The sequence below is a fragment of the Dermacentor andersoni genome, chromosome 9 (genome assembly GCF_023375885.2).
Source record: "Dermacentor andersoni chromosome 9, qqDerAnde1_hic_scaffold, whole genome shotgun sequence".
Lineage (NCBI taxonomy): Eukaryota > Metazoa > Arthropoda > Arachnida > Ixodida > Ixodidae > Dermacentor > Dermacentor andersoni.
The window spans coordinates 47113772-47136995 of NC_092822.1; the positions used below are offsets into that span (position 1 = coordinate 47113772).

Here is a 23224-nt window from a genome sequence, read left to right on the forward strand (position 1 = left end):
GATATGGCGCTCTTCAAGACTTCCGTTAGCGTCAGTCTCTTGGTTAAAGAGTTAATTATTCTGATTTGCAAAATTACTTGCCTAATGACTGCATCGAGCCATTTTCAAATGTATGACTCTGTCGTAAAACCAATACAAATGAAATTATTTGGTTATCTCATCTTACCTATTTTAGTGCGGAGCTCTTAAGGGACCGTTCCCGCGTCGGCGTACCTTGGCGGTGTCGGCGCTCTGCCGATCGAACGAGCAGAGCGAAGGATGAAAGAGCGCATCGGGGAATGAAAAACGAGACCTCTCGCCCCCGCGAGAGCGAAGAAAGCACAAGGAGGAAAGCGGAGAGGGAGGCTACAGTGAAAGCATGAGGCGGAAAGCGCAAGAGGAGCGGAGGGGAGGTAGCCCGCGCATGCACCTAGTTGCCGGCGGCCACGGCATCCGCAACCGCGTGGGCGATCTCATCTGCGCCTCCGAGGGTGGCTACGCTCGTCGGCGGCGCCAGATGCTGAGGTCAGTCCGCGGTACCAGCGTGTCTGACGGGGATCACTGCTCCTGCAAGAGGCGATGGCGTGCGGTTACGAGGGTTACGAGTGAGGCTCGACGTGACGCTCCCTTGGGTGTTGTCGCCGCTGGCACTGGTGGCACGATTTACCCGCGACGAAGGACCGACCGCTCTCGTCGTTGGCGGAACGAAAGCGTGAGAAGGAAAGCGTATAGTGCCGCGCAAGACGGGTTGTGCGGCGACGATGGCTACGATATGGCGCCAGAGTAGCGCGTGTGTGGACACAAATCGCCGCATGAGCGGAGGTTTGTCTGCAGCAGCTGCTGTGAATCGCACCCGCGCATCACCCACGCGCTGCCTCTCGCGATTAACGAGGTAGTCGCACCATACTTCGCTCCGTTTGCAGTGTGCCGCACGAGACAGATTGTCCGCACCAGCTACGCTACTTATAGTGTTCTCTTAGTATAAACCGCGTACCTATGTAATCATTATACAAGATATTGACACGCGAAATGAAAACACGTATAGAGCTGCGCTCAAATTTCGCGTTAGGTAGTATAGTGATAGCCGGTGAATATTTAAAGGGTCCCTCACCAGGTCTGATCATACTGAGCTAACCTGCATACAATGCGCACTAACGATCATGTCCGCAAAGTATTACACTGCTACATGCCGCGAAAAGAGGTGAAATTTGAAACCAACCGCCGTGCGCCCTTCTCGGGGGAGTCACGCTCCCAGCCGGAGAGTCGAGGTCAATCGCACAAGTGGGCCAACTGCAGCGCTGTGGCGTCACTGACAATGACATGCGACTTCGGGAATCATTCACGGCAACATCAGTTGTTTGATCTGTTGCTTCAATAGCCGACTTAGAGGCCCCTCAACAGGCACCATAGCAAATTTTGTTATATGCTGGAAGTTGTTACGTGTCTTCTATGGAGCGTTCTGCCGCAAAAAATTTTCAAATCGGCTCATTAATAGCCGAGATAGAAATATTTTAGGTGCCGCGAACCCATGATTTCAGGAGGCGAGCTTCACTGCAAATGCTCTCTCCACTTGCCCCGTCTAGCCTCCGCAAGCGAAATTCCTTCCTTGAGTTCTCCGTGGCGCAAGCGTCACAGGCCCCGCCTTCATTTTTTTTTTTTTTCTAACTTTTTTTATGGCGCGGCGCCCTTCCGCTGACGGCGTCGCGTGCGAGCTGCTGCGATTGTCTCGTTTCGCGCAGCACACGATTTTGCGCTCTGTGCACGAGGGCATCTGACTGTGCTACACGAACGCATCAGCCTGTGCTACACGAACACTGTGGCAGACCAAAGCGGATCACAGAGCATGATTGCGCCCAGGAAAACGGTAGAAAATTACAAAGTTTCGGTGTCTGCGCGCACGACTGCATGAGGTGGGACAAGCAGACGAAATGGAAGTACATCTACCTTGCTGCAGTGCGAAGTAAAAGAAAAACATGCAGGCATTCGGTTTGTGTGTTTTATTATTTCTCTAAACTTTAATTCGTCTATTCAAGCGACATATAACACAAATAACAGATGTTGGCTTGAATAATTGTCGAAGTCACGTATCACCACGAGTGACGTCGCAGCACGAACACGTGTACATAGGCGCACTAGCACATGTACGTCATCGTCCAGCTTGGAGCGCGGCGACCGCGAGGAGAAGGGAAAACGGCATTCGGTTTGAAATTTCAGATCTTTCCGCGGCACGTAGCAATGCAATACTTTGCGGACACTATCGTTATCGCGCACTGTATACTCTGTGCTTGTCAGCTCAAAATTGCCAGACCTGGTGAGTGGGCCTTTAATGTTTAGAGAGTAAAACCTACAAACCGATTGTCTGCGAGTCTGTTTTATTCCATGCCGTAGCAAGAGGAACGTACTTCCGTTTTCCGCGGAACGTACCCACGTAATATCTTATTTCACCAAGCCCGAGGGTCAGGGCCCCTTTAATGAATGAATATGATAAAATTCCTGCGGTAGAACCGTTCTTGGAGGGCACATGGCTTCCAGCGTGTAACCGACATTCACTATGTGGCCTGGTAGGAACTCTTTAAGGAATTTCAGATGCATTTCTTGAAACACCCAGTATAGACAACGCAACTTTTCTATCACGCACAATGGCTAATCACTCTTACTAAATACACTCGTATACCAAATATACTAAACAGTACATTTTTTCATGCCTTGCAGTCACTGCCGCAAGGGAAATTTTGCACGTGCCAGTGGGGTGATTGCAACCTACGTTCACCACCTGTCTGGAAATGTGTAGGACTGAGGACGTTCTGCAATAAGCACCGTTTCCATGTCGTGTGAAGCCATGAATTCGAGAGTCAAGCAATACTATCTGCTTGCCTTGCCATCAGCTGGTCTCATTGTCAGCTTAGATAACAGAAGCCTGGAATGGCTGTTGCGGCATGTTCAATCTCTGGACAAGGATATCTTTTTCAACTTTACAGCTTTCCTTCCTTCAGTTTCGTTTGCAGCTTCATGCCAGTCTCTGGCAAATGCCAACTTCTTCCTTGGAAGATTTCTGCAAAACTCCTTTTATAGCCCCTCGAATTCAAGAGAATTTATGATCAAAGCCAAATGTCAAGCAAGGTTCAGTTGTCTTGAAGTTGTATGAAGACTTTCTTAAAGAATGAAGGTAATGAATAAAGTTGACTTCACCTCGCAAGGACTATTATTGTGAACAATCCAACTTTGAGATTCATCTGGAGAACGTGAATTCACTTTTCATCGCTTTTTCAAAGTGCCTGTAAACAGGTTTATCCCTAAACTACTGTTTCTCAGAAGCTTGCATTAGGGAGGCTGGCAGAAGTGCAAGACAGGAAAGAGTGGGTGCGCCTAGGAAGCAACATGAGCGAGCTCTTTCTAGTGTATGCATGTCTGTTTTTGCACTCATTTTCCTTGCATAGCAATGCTTAACCAGCTTTGCTTATTAGGAAGCTGGGCATACCCGTAAAACGGAGGCGAATGAAACGGGATTTGCACAACATGTGTTATGGCGAAGATGTCCCCTCTGAAAGGGAGCCCAGGCAGAGCTGGCCATTGACTGAATGTTGGTTACAAGTTTGAACTGCTTTTAAAGCGGCGGATGTGATGTGTCAGGCATACGTGCCAGTACCGTCCCATGCACAGTTGATGTGTTTGTGTAAGAAGCTGCTGAAAACAACATCGAAATTTGAAGCTGGTTCGAGTATCCAGACTTTTATTTTACAAAGAAGATGGGCAGGGTGTACTTAGGTTAGTTCAAGGTGCCTTTGAAATCAAGCGATGATCGAATAGTTCTTATTGTTACTTTGTTTGTACAGATGCCTGCAAAGGAAAGGTAATGTCTGCAGCAGACTTGTCTGTACAAGAGATCCTGCTGTGGAGGAACCAGCTTTGAAGAAGCTACGTGCAGTGATTGGTGTTCAAGTGTTTAAAGCTGAATTGACCTGAAATGCAAAGCTGGTTCGAGTATCCACACTTCTCTTTTACGAAGAAGACGGGCAGAGTGTACTTAGGTTAGTTCAAGGTGCCTTTGAAGTCAAGTAGAGAAGCTAGCTTCCAAGAAGAAACCAAGCAGTTTAATTTTTGTTGTTTGAAGTTTGACTTGCCTCTAAAATCAAGTCCAGAAAACATCTTACTGTGCAGACGCCAGTGAAAATAGAAGCTAGGTAGAACAAGCTTGAAGCTACTGATGCCCATAGAGGAATATTTAGCGCTCCCTGCATCACTCCGGCTGATTTGCCAGTAACACAAAAATGATTACAGTCGGCTTACTCCACAAGTATACTAGCAGCAATGATTTCCCCGAGGTCAGCTCCACACGAGAGTACAGGTTTTAGCCCGGTTTGCGCACAAAAAATAAAAGAAAAGAGAGAGAGAAAAGGTAAAAAACAAAGGCAAGTTTCTTCTAAGTCTGCCAACGTGTTCGAAAGCACATTGTTACAACTTTGAGGTGTTCTAAGATGGAAGATGATTTCAGCAGACTAGGCTGGGTGAATTGACCTCCGAGAATCGACCACCACATGCACTCTAATGAGTGAACAAATGCCATGTGCAGCAAAAAGAAAGGAGTATGTTGCTTCTCGACAGCATTCGGGCTCCAGTCACAGAGGGTGTATTCCCAGTGTTGAAACGACGCTACATTTCAAAAGTGAAGAAAGCTTTAACGGCAATGAACGTGCCTTCCCAACATCATCCCAAGAAACGACTCCCACATTAGGATTGGCCAGTGCACTTCCAACAATGGGGCAGTGATGATGTGCCGAAGTCTGGCCACGAGGTGCGTGATGTCGGCGAAAGAAGAGGCATGAGTTGCGAGTTCAAAAGAAAATGAAAATCAGTCTGAAGGGTTAGCCTTGCAAAAGGGTGATGTATTAGGTCTTTCCTGTTCTCGCAACAATGTCATTGCTGCAAAAAAAACTAGCAGCACACAGTTTTAATTTGAATGTGGGATTTACCTCATGTTCACTTTCTTGCTGCTCATAAACTACTACGTAGTATGTACACAGTGCATAGTGATGGATGGTGAACTACCTCGAGGGCTAGTTCGCCGTGCGGCCAATTATGCGCTCCACGCAGAGACACCAAGTACAGCTGCATGTAATCACGGTGTCACTGGTAGTGGGCTCACAATATGCACCACAAGGCCAAAATTTTCCACCTAATGCGCATGGTTATATTTTTCTCCAGAAGTGCTGCAGTCCTTTTAGGTCTGCACTTGTTGAAGAATGCTACCCAAATGTTCATACGTCTTTATTGTGTTTTACAGTAGCGAGAAAAGTGTGCCTCGCCTCAGAGGCCGACTGTTGTTTCTAGTTGTAAACTTTGTTATTTGACCAACAAAAGGCTATTTCTTAAACCCACACACGTAGAAAGAAACCACCAATATCCACCAGAAAAAGAAAGTCAATTGCCTATGCAAAAATATGAAAGTCACACTGGTAATACATCGTCTTATCAGTGCACTGAACTTCAAGAACAGAATGTGCAGGTGTAACCTTATAAATAGCTGCTATACGTTTTATAAATCTGCATGCTTTTATCTTGTTTTTCTTATTTTTTTTACACATCAAGTTTTTTAATAAATAAAACAAAATGACTCTTATCCAAGAATGGAGCTGTGAGTGCACGATAACCATGAAGGAGGTAAATACATTATAACAATAACAACACATACAATTACACAGTGTCAACAAGAGAACAGGCACCAGAATTCTGATGCACGTTTGGTCATGGTATATTGCTGTCAAACACGTGTCGTACAGCATCGGGACAATGCTATAATTTTCTTTTAGCAGCAAAATAGGTGAACACTGCATATATTAACAAGCACAGGTAAAAGATATCACAACTCGCAGGCTGATTAGGTAGCAATTGCATGGACAGCTTTAACTATAGATGCAATACAGCAGTCCCCATATTCCATAATAACGACCCTGACAAAAAAGTGTAAGCTCAAGTGCCCACTCCCGATGCAAGCTTATATGTTCAGGATTGTGGAACTTGGAACATAACATCATGGCGCAAAACTGACAGGCTTCATGACTTGCAATAGGAGATATGCTACTAAATACAGAATACCAATTAAAGCTCTCTGGATCAAACAATTATAAAATTATAGTAAACCAATGCATCAATAACCAGCCCACAGAAGCAACTGCAAATGGCATCTATTTTTCACATGTAAATTTTAACCAAGAAAAGGAGTCCCACACAAGCTGTACCACCAAATACTACAGCATTCAGTCCCATAACTTGTGACCCAGTGTGAACATCTGGACATCACAGCGTCTCAAAAAAAAAATGCTATGAATGCATACCGGTAGGGTTTTCAGGTATCTCCTTGGCAAGAACCCTGTTTATCACAAAGGTTGTGACGGGAATCTCATTGCAGTGTCTCCCAACAATACAAGAGAGAGGCACTGTTAAATCTTGGTGCACACTGGAACACAACAAAAGCCACCTTGGCCACGGTCAGTACAACACTGGGATGCAGTATTTCCAAAATCTTCACAAGCTTCAATAAAAACAGTGAATTCTTATACGTGTAGCATTTGAACCTTTTGAGATGTGAACGTGATTACACTATGGGCAACAATTTTTACCTCACAATGATAAGCACTCATAAAAATGTTGCGGCCTTACAGGTATAGCATTTACACCTTTTGGAGTGTCAACAAGATTACACCCTCCAAGGAGCAATTTTTATCCTACATCACCATCTGTCATGCATGTCCGCAACTTTTGACAGGAAAGCACTTCATACATGTCAGAGGAGGCGAACGGGCACAGGTACAATGTTGACAACAGCGGGACAAAATTACACTCTGAATTGTGTAACAGCATCAAGATTGAATCATTGGGACAATTCATCAATGTGGGAACAATAACAAACCAAGATGCAAGGAGCATCTGCTTTTAAACAGCCTGTTATTTTCAAGCAGTCATACAGCACCAATGGAAAATGCAGAAAAGCACACACTTCCACACAGCTTTCCATTTTGTCTGTAAACTATAGTATTGGGGCAACATGGCAGCCACACTGCTTAGAATGCTGGTTCTTAGATAGGCATTTACGTGCACAGAGCAAGCAAATCCAAACAGACCATTACTGACCAGACTTCAGACTACATTTACCTAATTACGCTGAGTCGTGTTAACCAAGTTTTATAAAAACCTCCTAGCTCTCATTCCTGAAGATGCTTGCTAGAATAGTAACATTGCTTAAGTATTCTACACGTCCTCGTACTCTATTCTCCCACCTCACCTATAGCTTAACTTGGCATCTTTCTGCTTATAGACAGACTGTCATGCAATGCTACGATGTCTAAGCCTCTTCAAGCTCTGAACTGTTCCCTTTGAGCCAAAACATGGCAATGATTGCAATATAGCTGAGCAGGCATCGTAATAAAAGATTACCGTAAAATGCAGGCCTAAGAATGTCGAATGACATGAGCTCTGATCTACGCACAAACACATCTACACACTACACTAAACATTACAGGAATATGTGAGAACACAATAAATAGCTACATAAACTTGCAACATCCCTAGGGATGATCATTCTAGGTTTCCGTGCAATGTGGGCTTGAGAGAAATGTATATGTCAGCTCATGATTCAGTGTGGCAATCACTCGGTAGTCTTCTCGGCGGTGTGGCCCCTAGTATGGCAGAAATTCAATGCATAGAACAAAACTGATGCCAGAAATGGCAAAACAACGATCCATCGTAATGTGACATCGAAACAAGTTAAACCTTATTGCACCAGTAAATCAAGTTAGTAGCTGGTTAGCTGCCAACGCATTTAGGTATGTTTACTGCATCACATGCTGTCAGCTCTGATGCATCAAAGTGTTTCCTGTGCACCTGAATGCGATTTTGAGCATTATAAATGTTGATTTGCTTGCAGTCACAGAGCATGCAAGCATGGAGGTACTGGGCCACTAGCATTAGGCGTATACAAGTTCAAGGGGCACTAAACAGAAATATCAACTTGACCCCACAGAGCCCAATGCATCATTTTAGCATACTGAATTTGACACCTCGACATTTTCATTACGGCATGGAAAAGTTAACAAAACTCAAACAGCAGTTACGAGTGTGTAACACAAATGTTTAAAAATTGGCTGTGGTGTGGACTGGGCATTCTCGCTCCCCAATCGTAAGCTTGCCAAACTGCCTTGAGGGTCTGAAGGTCCTGCTTCCTCTATGACATTTCAGGTTAAAGGACGTTTTATAGCATGCTGGCTTAAACTTGCACTCCTTTCCGATGGCTTGCTCACGGAGCAAGCCATCGCTGCCGGCACTGCCGTCAAAAGATACACGCCCACCGTGGCCAACTCCACGCTGCATCCAACTCACGAAGGGAAAGGCCCTCGAGGCTGGACCGCACCACAGCAAAAATTGTACGATACTATGGGTACAATTAGTGAGTTCCGCTACCCCTGATGTGCGAGAGGCAACACTATCTGGTGGTGTTGTGGCGACCCGAGCTCTGAGTCGCATGATCAAACTCTCCTCTCTCATTGATAGAAGCACACACGGAATTGCATGCACTTCTCCCAATCGATGTGCTGCGGACAGCAATGCCAATGGTGGCGATGCAAAACTGAGGAATGAGCCAAGGAAAGATATCGATAAGCTGGAGTGAGTTTTCAGCAGGTGACAGTTCAGGAAGCCAATTACTAATTAATGTTTACTCACATTAATTTTTTTTTTGTAGAACTGCACCTTCCATGACCAGGAATAAACGTTAACAAATTGTCCTAATTTTTCTTGACGAGGAGTGGTGCATGGGCTTTGTGGGGTAAAGCAGGATTGGTAGATTACAGTTCTGGAAGACAAGAGGTCATATTTGCGGCTAGAGAGAGGAATACTACACAGTATAAAACATAAACAACATGGGCAGTAATTTTCAAATTTGTCCGTTTCTTACTGTGTATTTGTCTTTCTAGCAGTAAATATGTCTTTCAGTAAATACCATTTTGACCAAGAACAAGTTCTCATGGAATACCAAACAGGTGAGTCCTACTGGGAGCAAGGAGGAAAGGACGCAAAATCAAAACATGGGTGACAAACACAACCGTGCAATTTGTGCATCAGCTCCATGTAGTGTCCTAGATTCTGACAATGCCTGCTTGTTGCTTGTTGGTTAAAAATAAAGAATGATTGTGTACCATTCAAACTCGTTTTCTTCTGCATGGAAGCATCCAAAACATGTGAAAACGCAGTGACATATGCAACATCACACTGATATTACTGCTGCTCCAGTAATGGTGTAAACTTCGAGAAGCTAAGTTTGAGCTGCAATTTCTTAGCTACATTTATTATTTCAGCAGAAAAGACAAGCAGGTTTTTTTAATGAGTAACTCACCAGTATAAGTTAATTTAACATTTATCTTTCGTGTGCCATTAAGCGCAATTCTTAAACAGAAACAAGAACCTGTTGCCTTTTATTCAAGAACCATAATGTGGATCAATACCCTTTGTGGGCTACACTGACTATAATGCTGCATATCTGCAAAATCCATCTCCATCTATCTGTGTCACCTAAATATTCAAAGCAAGCACCCAAAACAGCCTATGAGCGAACACAAAAAGTACGCTCAGGTGTTTGACATGTTTTCCATGCTAAAAATGATATACCCATGCTAAATATGATATACAACATGAAATATTGAGAATGGGCACTGATCCTCTTCATTTCGTGCTGTGTTCCATTTCTAAATTGAGGCAACCTACTGTAGCTGGCGTACTTCGCGAGATGTGACAGCATGTGGAAAATGTAATGTGCCTGTACAAGTTGCAAAACTTCACATAGTTGTGACCACTTTTAAGTAGTTAACAGACAGATTGCCCTTCTATGTACAAGAAACAACTTTCAGTCTGTCGCTCTGATGTGTCTTCCAATGCTAATTGCCTCATTCCTTGAATCCCAGGTGAGGCGACATTTCACAACAGTACTTACATTTTTGATCACATAAGCTTGTCAGATTTTGATGTAGTATTGGTCCTACATGAAATGTTTATAATGGGATGACCTTTAGAGGCGTAGGCCACAATTTTCCAGCGATTATTACCGCACTTATCACTTCCCGTTCATGGCCAGCTGATACCACTGACAATATGGGCAGAGCATTGTTCCGACCACTGACGAAGTCCAAATAGGAATAGCATTGAAGAAAGCATCGCTAGAAAATGCCAGCCCTGGATACAGTATGTCCCTACTCATACGACAGATGTACACCCAACCAACAAGCCACATTAGTTAAGAATCCACAGACTTAAGTTTAAGCCTCACAAATGCATCAGTGGCGCAAACACCCACATGTTTCTCTTTCAAATGCCAGGAATCTCAATAGCTTTTACGCACATTTCATCAATGAGTTGTTCCTGTACACTGCAGAAGTAATCGTAAGGCAATACAAAAATAGCAGCCATGTTCCACCACATTTGAGAATATGTTAGCCGGGGCGTCTCTTGGAATAGTTTTTAAAGGTCACTAGTTGACGATAGTTTCACACCGTCGCTTAGATGGCAGCTAGGGTTGCTGACCGATTCAGCCCAAATATCTTACAGGGTAAAAAATATGTAAAGGACTAGTGCAGTTATTACCACTAGGATACATGGGCCAATCAATCAGTGGCCTTCTACATGCAAGCCACAAAGAAACCTAAAATATGGTTAGAACAGGTGAACATGAATGGTAAACATTACAGTGAAAAGTGCACCTGAGCTAATAGCTATATCTAGTTGGTCACATAAGCTAAGAGAACATGCTCAACATTACACTATATATTACCTAAACTGATGGTTACTTCTAGATGCTGCACAGCTTTGGATTCCATGGCATTACAATTCCGCACTCAATGTACTGAATGCAACACCAGTGGCCTAAGAGGTTGACTGCCCAGTAGCCCTCAGAGAGTGAGGAAATATGTAAAATATGGACAATAGCATCTGGTGTTTCATGAACTCATACCTTTTCCTGCTACCTATACTATGCTGTTCTATGTCGGTGCCTAGATTTGATTATGCTATTGGTAAGCTAATAGCGCCACAACCTAATCTGGAGAGACAAAACATCTCTTGTGGAGCACACACGTAGTCATGCAAGAGTTCAGTATGATAGGCAGTCTGCAAGAGGCATTCATGCTTTAAGTACATGCAATGGTGGAAAATGTTAACCTTCAGTGTTCAACAACACATAAGATGACAGACCAGCTCAAAGCCTTCAGTTCAAATATCACCACATTACAATTTGCGCAGCGTGAACCACAACCCGTCATTCCCATACAAGCGGCTACCACAATGGAACCAATGCACACCCGGCCAAGCAACAGGCACGCCTGTTTTGTGGGCGAGATTAACCATCATCATTCTGAACAACTCGCGGAAAAAACAGCTTGGCCGGGAGCGTTACGCCAATGAGACCTGCAAGAGCTAGCTTGAGCTGACCTGCGCTTACCAAAGACACGACAGCAGCTTGGAGACAAGGCTGGCTGTTGACAGGTTACCAATATCACTGCACATGTGGGCACATAAAACACGTGCACAATCAAGACGGCTTGTCACAGAGATCACAAGACGTTATTAAACATAGAGAGTTCATAGACAGTGTCAGTTACGGCATGCCTTGCAGTCAGTGGTCTCCCACCGCCCACGAGACACCAGCAGCCAAGAAGAAAGGCAGAGAGGTGCGTAATAGTCTATATGCTTCCCAGTTGAAGGAAGGCTGGACGTGCAGGCCGGATAGATTAGGCAGCGCTCAGGAAGTCAACATTCTTTGGCGGGAGGTTCGGCAGAAGGTGAGAGATGGCAGTGAAGCTCAACTGGTAGACGTCTTGTCTTGCGACTGGCGACCTTCTGATCTCTGCCTCATGTCCTCTTTCGACGAGAGAAACAACAACGGGAACATGCCCAAAATGCAGCCCAGGAAGACACCAACAGCTCTTCCCTGCAGACAGAAGAGTAAAACAGCCAGTGTTGCCGTGAGATCTACCTCATTGTACTTGTGTGCTGGTTCTTTATATGGTCGAAGTATACCGATTCGCCCAATTTTTAGTTTAGCTGATGACCTAACTGATCAAAGCTTCTTTGTTGTTGTTTTTGTTGTTAGCTTGTAAATGTTGCTGCCAACTTCCCATTGCCATGCTTATTGGCACAAAACATTGCAGACACTTACGGTTGGTTCAAATTCTAGAACCCACGTGGAGGTGTAGAGCGTTCAAGTGAACCTTCTACTATAACTTTATTGATTTGCACATTTCTCACATGCAAATACATCCACTTGGAGGTGTTTTCCTGGCATAACGTGGATGACTACAGTCATTAGTGAATTTCTACACAGGTGGTTTTGAACCATGGTTCATGGACTTCCTGAGGAACCCTTGAAAGAATTTAATGGCATTCACAAGTTCAGGTTCACAGGTATGTATGTCATTGATGAACACAGCCTGTCAAAGAAGCTAAAAGGGCATCTGGTGACGCGTTTGTGAAGTGACTGCACTCTGACAACCCTGATCAAAGGACTGAAAACTCGAAACTGCCTTCTACGAATGCAGCTTCACCAAATTGGATATAGGACAGGACAGACTGCAAGTGTTCATCACTTGCATTCTGCAAATCAAAAAAAAAAAAGGTCAGCACATTTCTGCAGTTAGAAGCGACAGCCTTTTAGATCAATGAACGAAGCTCACACGTTTGTGCATTTCCTACAAACAGACCTCTCTTAATATTGCCACACTGTAGTGATGATGAAGGATTAAGCACAGCCAAGTGCATAAGTTAAGAACTTGATTTCTTATTGGGTGAACTTGACCCCCGAAAAACAAGCAACACTCAAAGCACAATAATAATAGCAAGTGCATTCAATAATTTTCTCATACACTCGATGCGTCTTACTCCAGACAAGAAATTGATAACATTGATAGTCCAGCGAAAAACTATCACTGTCAAAAAAAGCAAAACAATGCATGTGCGATAATATGTCTTTTTCTGCCAGTTTACCCAATTGGTGTATACAGTTGAAATTCATTACAATAAAGTCGCATATGACATGAAAATAAGTTTCTTACATCCTACATTCGTTATAAGCATACTTTTGTTACCCGGATATTGATGAGAAGCATTCCAGATTTACTTCGTATCTGGTATTCATTATATCTAATTATATGCATGTTAGTTACACGGCACCTGCCGTGGTTGCTCAGTGGCTATGGTGTTAGGCTGCTGAGCACGAGGTCGCAGGATCGAATCCCAGCCACGGCGGCCACATTTCGATGGGGGTGAAATGCGAAAACACCCGTGTACTTAGATTTAGGTGCACGTTAAAGAACCCCAGGTGGTCAAAATTTCCGGAGTCCCCCACTACGGCGTGCCTCATAATCAGAAAGTGGTTTTGGCACGTAAAACCCCATAATTTAATTTTTTTAGTTACACGGAGGTTTGGCTGCAGCTTGAAAGCAATGTACCCACGAGATGTTGTCCAAAATACAGCCCCTGTACACGCGGGTGTCAATGCAGCAACACTCACAATGTTGGCACTCCATCGGGTGGCAGCCATTTCCAGCTGAGCAGGGCTCAGGCTCGGAGCCTGGACACCAACCTTGACTGCTAGTTTCTCCACGTACCAGGCAGACCTACATGGTATAAGAGGATGTTCTTACTGTTTTTTCCGCAATGCAACATGCACAGCTCTGCAGTTATAAAACCTAGTCAGACCTAAACTAACCTAACCTAACCGTGAGCAGGAATAAGCATAAAATTTCTTGTCATCGTACCGTTAACACAGTCGACACCCGTTTATTCGACGTTTCGCCTAATTCGGACTCACTGGAAGGTCCCGGCAAGAATTCATACATTACCGTATTTACCAGAATTTACACAGCCTGTCAAAGAAGCTGAAAGGGCATCTCGAGAGGCGCTTACGATGTGGCACCTTTTTTCTGAGAAAATTGGTCCAAAAATTGCCGGCCCATTACAGTCGGATATGAAGCCAAAACCATGTTCGCAGCATTGGCCAACAGCCTGCCATGAGAATCACCAGACGCAGCATTACAGCGATCACAAAATGGTGACAGAGCACAATTGTGAATGTTGCTGTTGGTTCATTTTGTGCTCGACTACAATCTTGAGCGGTACTTTTGGCAATAACTTTTGGAAATACTATCAGTTTCACGTAGTTCTGTGCCAATTGGCACCGGATGAATCGACATAATCGGCCCCAGTGTTTCTACCACACAATGCCAGAAGAGCTGTCAGATGCATATTTTGACAAATCAGATGCAGAGTCTTGTGAAACTGACAGCAGTATCTCTAAATGGTGATCACTTGAGAGTACTGCCCCCGTGTGCTTGGTATCTGTAACCAACGAAGCGCAAATGGCGACAACAATGCACGGCTTCCATTATAAAAGGTCAGGAAAAAAAATTCCCGTCTGTTAAGGTAATTCTGCATGCCTCATTTTTAATGATCGCAAACGTGGGGGGCATACTATATTTTTTTTCTATTGATTGGGAGCATATTACATTCAGGTGCACTTTTATTTTCTTACGTTGAGCCCTCACAAAATTTATATGCACGCTAGGACTGGGGGCATGTTAGAATTTGGGCAATATGATACTATGGAAGGAAAACGCATTTAGTTTAACGCGAAAGCATACCGTTTCAGTTCATTCGATTAGACTGGTGCCCGCTTATACTCGCAGCAGTTATGAAAAGCTTGAAAACACAAGAAATCTAGCAGATAGTTGAACGCTTTCCTAGGTGTGAAGCATGGCGCCGCATGGAAATTGCAAAGCTATGTTGATCAAGGTCAAGAAAAAAAATTGTCAGGATCTTTTTCTTGATTTTAAAAAAAAATTCGAAGTCATTCATTCTGCCACCGTTAGTTAATTCTATCATTACGATAATTCGACCAAATATTTCAGTCCTGCAAGGGTCAAATCAATGGCAGTCAAGTGTAGAGGCTGATCATTCTCAATCTCCTTCTATGTGCAACATATCTACCCATGCGTCTGCAACGTTATACTGGGTATTTTTCTTTAATGGGACACATTGTTCTCTGAGTGAAGCCTCTTTCCCAGGCAGGCAGGGCATTGCTGTTTTGGTGGCCCGGGCTGATCCCGTTGAGAGTGCAGCCTCTCTCACTGTATTTGTGGGGCTATTTCGGCGATAGTGCAGTATAAAATTACGTGCCTCACAACTGACAATTGGACAACTGGCTGGTACAGTGCAAACAAACACTGGATACAGTGTGAATCGAGGTGGCCTGCAGTGGCAGATGATGCAAGTGAGTGCAGACGTGAGCTTTAACACAGTCATTGTCACGCCAACGCCATCATTTCATCATCTCAGCTCATCGCCATTTTGTCGTAGTAATTCCCATTGCAGCCATCCCAGCATCATCATACCATTGTCATTATGCCGTTGCTGCCATACCATCGCAATCATTTTAACATCGCCATCACATTGTCGCCTTGCCATTGTCGTCATTCCAGCATCATACCATTGTTGTCATACCACTGTAATCATTGTAGCAATATCATATCGTTTTGATGACGTTATCGTCATTCTAGCTCAGCGATTCCCTCGGTCACACCGTTTTCGTCATGCCATTGTTATGCTATTGGTATCATTCTAGCAACGGCAGCACATAATCATAATGTCATTTTCGTAACTCCAGCATCGTCACATCGTTGTCGTCATGCCATTGTCATCATTGCATCATTATCATGCCGTCATCATTGTTTCATCGTCTCACTTTGCCAAAGCAATTCCAGTGTCTTCATGCCACCATCACCATTACATTGTTGTCACAGTCATCTGTGGGGACACTTGAATGTCGCGCATCCCCTAATGTTGCTTTCCCCACATGGCTCTCGCATCTCTTGTAATCTGGCTTCTACGTATAGCTTAGTGCTGGCGGCGGTCAGTCTGTTTGCAGCGCATTACGAGAGATGGCGGGAGCGTTGCTCTGCTAATGCCATCTAACAGCGGGGTTAGTTGGGCGTGACAGGGAGTAGGCTCTTCCTCTTTGGCTGGTGATCGGCAAGTGGCGCAGACGTTCTGCGTGTGCGCCGATCCATGCTTCTGCAAGACCATCTCATAAAGCCTACACAGGAATGGACGAACATGATTGTTCAAACGGGCCACCGTTCACGTGACCGTACATACAAACAACCAGGTGTTGGTGTCCAGCATGGGGCAAACATATTCGCTCGATATCCAGTTGCGGCGAGTCGGATCTCTTCAATTTGTCGTGTGCCCATCAGCATTTTCTATGTATTGTGAGTTGGCTAGCAGGCGTTAGTGTATAAAGGTGCACTAAATGATCTTGTGGCTGTCTGCACTACTGTGTTGTCGTTCCTTTGCCCCAAGAGCACGGGTCAGACCCCCACATCTGCAGCCCAACCTGGGGCGACCCCACACATCATACCATTGTCGTCATCCTATGGTAATCATACTGTGTCGTTCCTCACACTGTGTCCATCATTCCGTTGTCGTTCCTTCGTCGCCATGTGTGGCATGTGCATGATCGAGTACAACAAGCTTATCTTGAGCAAAGTGGATCCCAGTGAAAATGTGCTTAACTGGGTCATGTGGTCTCTACTTGCAAATCATAACTAGGCTCGAACAGCGTTCTTTCTTCACAAATACCAATGAAAACTTCTCTCAAGCATATTCCCACAGTGTGTGGGATCCACAGATATTGCTCATACAACTGTTCTTTACGAACCATCATAAACAAACGTCAATTACAACTGAGCCTGGCAAATTTTTTTAGACTACTATATACAGAATTCTAAGAAATTGTCTTTGGCAGAGAGTACAATTCTAGTTCTTGAGGTGTATTAGTCGAATAGGTGGGTATTAATTGAAATGCATAATCAAGTAATCAACAAAATTGCACTAATTAAGTTTGTAACTTACTGCCTTACGGCACATATTGCTATATACAAATTGTAGTCGGTGAGCTCGTACAGCGTATGCTCTTGAAACTAAATGTAAACTATGTGGCAGATTGTGCTGTCTCAAGTCGCAGGCCATGTTTTTTATTAAATTTAACATAGCATAGAAGAATGCCTGTCTCAGAAAAACCTGCTCTGTTCGTATTGTTCTTCACATAAGGCACCAAGACTGAAGTATTTCTGAAGTCTAGCACAACGCTGGCTCAGAAGTCTTACCCGATTCCAGCAGCATCTGATATGGCATTCCCCAGGCCGGCAGCTGGAAGAAAAAGCCAAGGGTAATGGTGTCTTTTGATGAGAATTTGATAGTTTTGTGCACTGATCACACTACAAATGTCTGATGCACTGTTTTAAAAAAAATTCCAAGTAGCACTATGAATTGCTTCCTACATCCTTACTGGCTCAGTTAGCAGTGTCTAGCACTACCAATTCTCAGAATTTGCATCTTCAGCAACTGTAAAATGCATTTATGGGTTCTTCCACTAAGTTACCTCCTGAGCACTTACCGCAATCATCTCTACCTCTCCTTTTTTATTTTATTTTTTTATTTTTACTGCCGGGAATACTGTGCCTATTTTTGAACGGATGTAACAGTGAATAGCTTATTAAAGAGCACCTATACAGGCAGCTGTGCTAGGGTAAGAAATTTTTAAGAAGTGCTAAATTACTTCAGGGTAGCGAGTCATGAAAATCAAGGAATACCGTACCAACTCTCAGGACCTTGGGAGCCTGAACTGTTTTGTGCATAGTCATCACCCTGTGTGCAACACACCATGAAACTTGCACTTTTTTGTATCAGAATTGCACCTGCGATCTCAAAGCTCAGCTTCTCTTATCAAGAAAACAGGCAGCAGGCCTACAGGGACGCAACACTGCTTTAGTTCAAGCCAAGCTAAGATGCTTAATTATCCAGAGTATAGAAATAGAAAAAAAATAACAGATGAAGGCTTCAGCACCTGCCATTGTTGAAATGCCCAGTCCAATGCCAATGGTGGTGTCAATGTAGTCACCCTGAACAAAGGGGGGAAAAAAGCATAAACGTTAAGATCACAAGAAATCATTAACACACATACAAAAAAAATAAGATAAAATTCATTCCAAGTAGCCCACAAAGCAGGGCCAATGTGGTCTAATTTGGGGCCTACTGAGTGATCTGTAAATAGGGGCAGCAAGCATACCATGACCCTTCTAGTTAAAACCACTGGTTGGTTAGCATCGAAATTTCGTACAAAGGTAGCGTTTCATGGCAGGTTCGGTTCAATACCACATTTGCAGGCATGCTTTGGATGTTTCATTCACGATAAATCTAAAGTGCATATTGTCAGCAGTACAACCACTAAAAAATTAACATTTTGTTGCGAAGAAACAATGGCACCATCTCTCACTGCTACGACAAAACACAGCATTTGCCATAGCGGCAACATATGGTGCGATCATTCCATCAATCTTGTTTTAGGGCACGGTAAACCAAATCTCGCTGTTGAAAGGCTCAGCTTTGTTTTAGGTGTTGCCCTGAATAAAGCAAGACGACAGCGTTTTGTTGATCAGCCTATCATATGTAGCAAATACGGCCCTCTCCCGAGTACTAGTTAAAAATTGGAGATTGAGCTGCACCGGATCAGCCAGTGCTAGCGCTCGCTTGTGCTTACACCAGGATAGCACACCACCTAGACATGTTGAAGTGCAAGTTTTGAACTGAAATCTTTAAAATTATTTTTTTTGTGCAATTTTGTGACCCACAGCTCCCCTTAATGTCTACTTTATCTCAACACATATAAGGGGCCCTGCAAAGCTCCCGAGAAAGCTTGTTGGGTAGCAACGAGAGCATCCTCACGATGTGGCTATTTCGTGCACCTCGTGTGACAAGACATGACGTCGATGTGTAGCACTTTGATCACTGGTCAAAAATGTAACATTTGATTTACGTTCACAAGATATATTGAAAGTGCTGCAAAAAAAGCTATGGCATTGCATATGAAGCCATTTGAATTATCACCCAATTATCACACAGCCACAAGCAAGGTGTCACAACCAAGGGAACAACGCACCAACAAGCAGAGCACATGGCACACCAACGGCTGCCTCACGGAAGCAATTGCAACCCCAGAAGTGATGCATGGCCTCTGAGATCAGCGCGCGTACCACCTGATTGTGAAGGCCATGTTGACGCCATCAATGAGCTGAGAATGCTTGGCAACCATGCCATGCCAACTTACTCTACGTAACACTGATGCTCTGCGGCTATTGGGCTCCATACTAGGACATGGGAGACTGAAATGTGGCAACTTGAAAGTTGAAGTTGATGGTAACTATAATTTTGCTTGTATTCTGAAGTTTCTCCAACTGATAACTTCGGTTTGTGTGCATTATTGTAATTTCTTTTGCTCTTGGTTCTTTGAAATGCTAAAAATGTTGGCCTCCTAAAGCGTTGCAGGGCCCCTTTAAGCAGGAGAGGAGAGAGCTTGTAGGGAACTGGCTAACAAGCCAGAGCTGGGTGAAGTGTGCGAATGAGGGAGCCCATCCAACTTTGACCAGCCATAGCCATGCTATGACTCATGACATATACTGAGCAATAGCTAGCTTCAACAAGAGAATTGCATCGTACACACTAAAGTAATCAAAATTAGTAAGCTGAACTTAGTTAATAATTGTGTATTGTGATGCAGTGTGCAATGGTCAATCGCATGATTTACACCTGACCAGGAAGGAAACCTTACATCATTCACATCACAGTCCACAAACACTCCACGGTAGGTGACCTCATATGCTAGACGACGACCATGAAAATAATTTTTGCTTCTTGAAGGCTTCCACTCCCCATATTTTTTTTTACATACACAGACCAAATAGGCTAGGTACTTACCGCTACAATCATGATGAAGTTGTCAAGGAACCCAAATCCCAAGAATGGCAGGGCATTGTGAATGGCTATCATCCTCAGCTGGGCAGCTGTGGGCATCGTCCCTTTCCCATCTGATAGCCAGCCAAAACAAATAAAAGCGCCATCAGAAACTGTGAAGCCTCTCAGTCTTACTAACATGATAACAGCATTACAGAGCAAATTAGCAGTTTGTTGAACACCTCATGAGGATGCTTAAAGCTGGAAGTCCACAAGCTTTAGTTGTATTACATGAAGTAGTCATCCTATAGATAGCATCGTAGATCAAATAAAACATCAATGTGAAATGCACAGAGTAGGACGTCTATGATTCACTAACTTGGGTAGCTTCCAATGTTGCCTGCTAAACGCGAAATGGAGTATATGAGTGGCATGGCGGCTCTTTGGCATGGCGGTTCTTTGGCACAGCCGGTATTGAGATCGTTGTCATGCTGCTGCAACCAGCACACTTGGACCAGAGCAGAGTTCATTCTGGGGCAGTTCTCTCGCGTTGGTTTTATAGCTAGGATAGTGAAGTAATAAGATACTGCCATAGTTTATATAAATTTTTAGTGTGGTAATGCTGCGAATGCAGCCTGTCATTTCACTGGCATGAAAGCACCATTAGGAGATACAAAGAACAAAAACAATGTGCATGTGGACCAGTCAAGCGTGAAAAAAGTACCTTGAAGTGCGCTTGATTGTGCTTTAGCTTGCACTTTATCCCACATAAATGGCATTTAGTTCAGTGCTAGTTGAGGACTTGTCTCAGTCTGTCCTGCCATCTACTGGATATGAAGTGGCAAGGAATGAAATACAGTTTATACTTGTGTAAATAAAAAATAAGAAAGCGGCTAAACAATTTGTTTTGCACTTTGCCGCCTGACAGAAAATGCTTCTCAATAGGCATCACGTAGCGACAATGTGCCTTTTTTTGTACTTTGCTTAAGGAGAAAGGACAGAACACCAACAAAAGTTAGTGAGCAGCAAGCTTCCTACTTCATACCTTCACGCTTGGGTGGTTCATGAAATTGTACGCTGTGCCAAGACCCTCAGTCAAACAAGGGTGGCGACCGTAATATGCAGTACTTCCTTTCCTGCTTTTGCTCATGCATCAACGGATTAATCGGGATAAAATCATTAAACGAAAAATTGCAAAATACAAATTGCCCCACACAAGGCACTACTGGTAATAAAAGCACCTCCAGCGCTTGTCGAATGGATGCCTGCCGAGCCCCTCCTTAAAATATGGAGAAGGGGAGGGGGGGGGGAAGCGGGCACCCTGGGGCCCCCCTGACTTTACGCACTGCACCTAGCTTACAATTAAGACTGGGTCTGTAAGCGTCTACATGGAAAGATGAAAATTCGGGACATGCTGTTTTATTCTCAAACGTAGGTGCATTGGGAAAAAAACTAGCATACCAGGAGGAATGCTTGCAGTGCGAGACACGGTACGTAAAGCACTGTAGTGCCCTCTCATGACGTGATCCTGAACGTACAGTAAGGCCACATTACTTCCTGGCTGTCCGTATCAGGGTGTCAATAAAACGCCAACAAGCAGTCACTTGGCCCGCCATAAAGGCACAGCCTGAGGAAACTGGCGAAGGTCGCGCTAACTTAGACGCATTGCAGAGAAGGCTCTGTTCATTATAGGTTGCCCGAAAAAGAACCATGAGGATAAACGCATAAAAAGGGAACGTAAACATGCAACGCTAAGGACGTAGCGCAGCAGAAAAGTATATATATTGAGCGGATGGAGTCACGTACTGGATTACAATAATCTTTTTTCCACGCTTTCTATTGTCGTTGTGCAGCATATTCCTAAAGTCATATTCACTTCGCGGACACTTGCAGCCGACGCTAAGACGAGGCAATCAATAAAAATGGCAACAACGTAGGTGTATACACGAAAAGGTTTCACATGGTGTGCATGTGACAGAGGCGCGCGCGTACGTAAATATCGCAGTTGAACTCGCCCTTCAGTCCCATGGACACGAATAAAATCCACATCTTAGAGTTGTCTAATACGGTGACCACCCCGCTCCGTTCACATGATCACTCAATCCGAATGGGTTTCAGAGAAAGAACGGAAAGCAACATCGCATGTCGACGGACATTCGCAACAGGACACCTGTTGCGACGCGTTTTTCTTCCACACGCTCGACGTATATCAAGGTGTGCACAAATACCAACTCGCAGTACAAGTACGTCTACGCAATAACACTCACTCTGCTCGGTTTTCTCAACGTGTATCGTCAGCTCTTCCATGAGAATCTTCCTCTCTTCGGGCTTGAGTCTCACGATCAAGTCCTGGGCGCGCTGCTTCGTGAGAATGATTTCGTGCGTTCCCGTGTGCTTTCCGACGCCATTGCTGTAGGCGGACACGCAAAACGATCGCAGCAGTGCCAACGGCGCACTGCGACGCGGGTGAACGTGCTTGAAGGCGCCAAAAAGTTGCGACCCCGCCAGCCTGCAAGCCATCGCAGACGCCACCATGGCAGACGCTGTAGCAGCTGACGGAAACAGGCTCGACGCCATGTTTGTCACAAAAGGACGCCTGTCGGACGCCTACGAAAACCGAAACTCACCATCGCGCTCCAAGAAACGCTTTGCAGAAGCAACGCCTCCTATATATATAGTTATAGGAGGCGTTGGCAGAAGGGTTGAAATCCGGGCCAGTTGGTGCATCATCATCAGCAGCAGCAGCAGCAGCCTGGTTACGCCCACTGCAGGGCAAATGCCTCTCCCATACTTCTCCCAACTACCCTGGTTATGTACTAATTGTGGCCATGTTGTCCCTGCAAACTTCTTATCCGCCCACGTAACTTTCTGCCGCCCCCTGCTACGCTTCCCTTCCCTTGTAATCCAGTCCGTAACCCTTAATGGCCATCGCTTATCTTCCCTCCTCATTACATGTCCTGCCCATGCCCATTTTCATTTTTTTTTTCGACTAAGATGTCATTAACTCTAGTTTGTTCCCTCACCCAATCTGCTGTTTTCTTATCCCTTAACGTTACACCCAGCATTCTTCTTTCCATAGCTCGTTGCGTCGTCCTCAATTTAAGTAGAACCCTTTTCGTAAGCCTCCAGGTTTCTGCCCCGTACGCGAGTACTGGTAAGACACAGCTGTTATACACTTTTCTCTTGAGGGATAATGGCAACCTGCTGTTCATGATCAGAGAATGCCTGCCAAACGCACCCCAGCCCATTCTTATTCTTCTGATTATTTCAGTCTCATGATCAGTGGCGTAGCTAGGTCGTCTGGCACCCGGGACCCATAGGTCTTCTGTCACCTCCCCCATCCCCCCCCCCAGGGTGTAGCCGAGGAGGCGAGGATATCAACAATATCCAGGTGTCTTCAGATGTGCCATTAACATGGCTGAAC

General features: G+C 44.5%; 1 protein-coding gene across 2 annotated transcripts; it reads right to left on the reverse strand.

Annotated features, from left to right (window-relative positions):
• Positions 1-5231: 5231 nt before the first annotated feature.
• Positions 5232-22424, reverse strand: LOC126527991 (transmembrane protein 65). 2 transcript variants are annotated; one of them, XM_050175833.3, is made up of 6 exons: positions 22068-22424; positions 19825-19934; positions 17918-17972; positions 17178-17220; positions 13526-13631; positions 5232-11947 (listed from the first exon to the last, which is right to left on the reverse strand). In XM_050175833.3, the coding sequence occupies exons 1-6, from the start codon at positions 22375-22377 to the stop codon at positions 11819-11821; spliced, it is 753 nt and encodes a 250-aa protein (XP_050031790.2). In that variant the 5' UTR covers positions 22378-22424; the 3' UTR covers positions 5232-11818. The 2 variants fall into 2 exon arrangements, with proteins under 2 accessions (XP_050031790.2, XP_054925037.1); XM_055069062.2 differs by lacking the exon at positions 22068-22424 and adding an exon at positions 20525-20636.
• Between the last annotated feature and the right edge of the window lie 800 nt (positions 22425-23224).

Coding starts and splice junctions, on each gene's coding strand:
- LOC126527991 (XM_050175833.3), bottom strand. CDS start 22,377: ATGGCGTCGAGCCTGTTTCCGTCAGCTGCTACAGCGTCTGCCATGGTG. Junction 17,221..17,917: donor GGGCATTTCAACAATGGCAG/GTGCTGAAGCCT, acceptor TTTTTCTTCCAG/CTGCCGGCCTGGGGAATGCC. Junction 11,948..13,525: donor CCCGATGGAGTGCCAACATT/GTGAGTGTTGCT, acceptor TTCTGTCTGCAG/GGAAGAGCTGTTGGTGTCTT.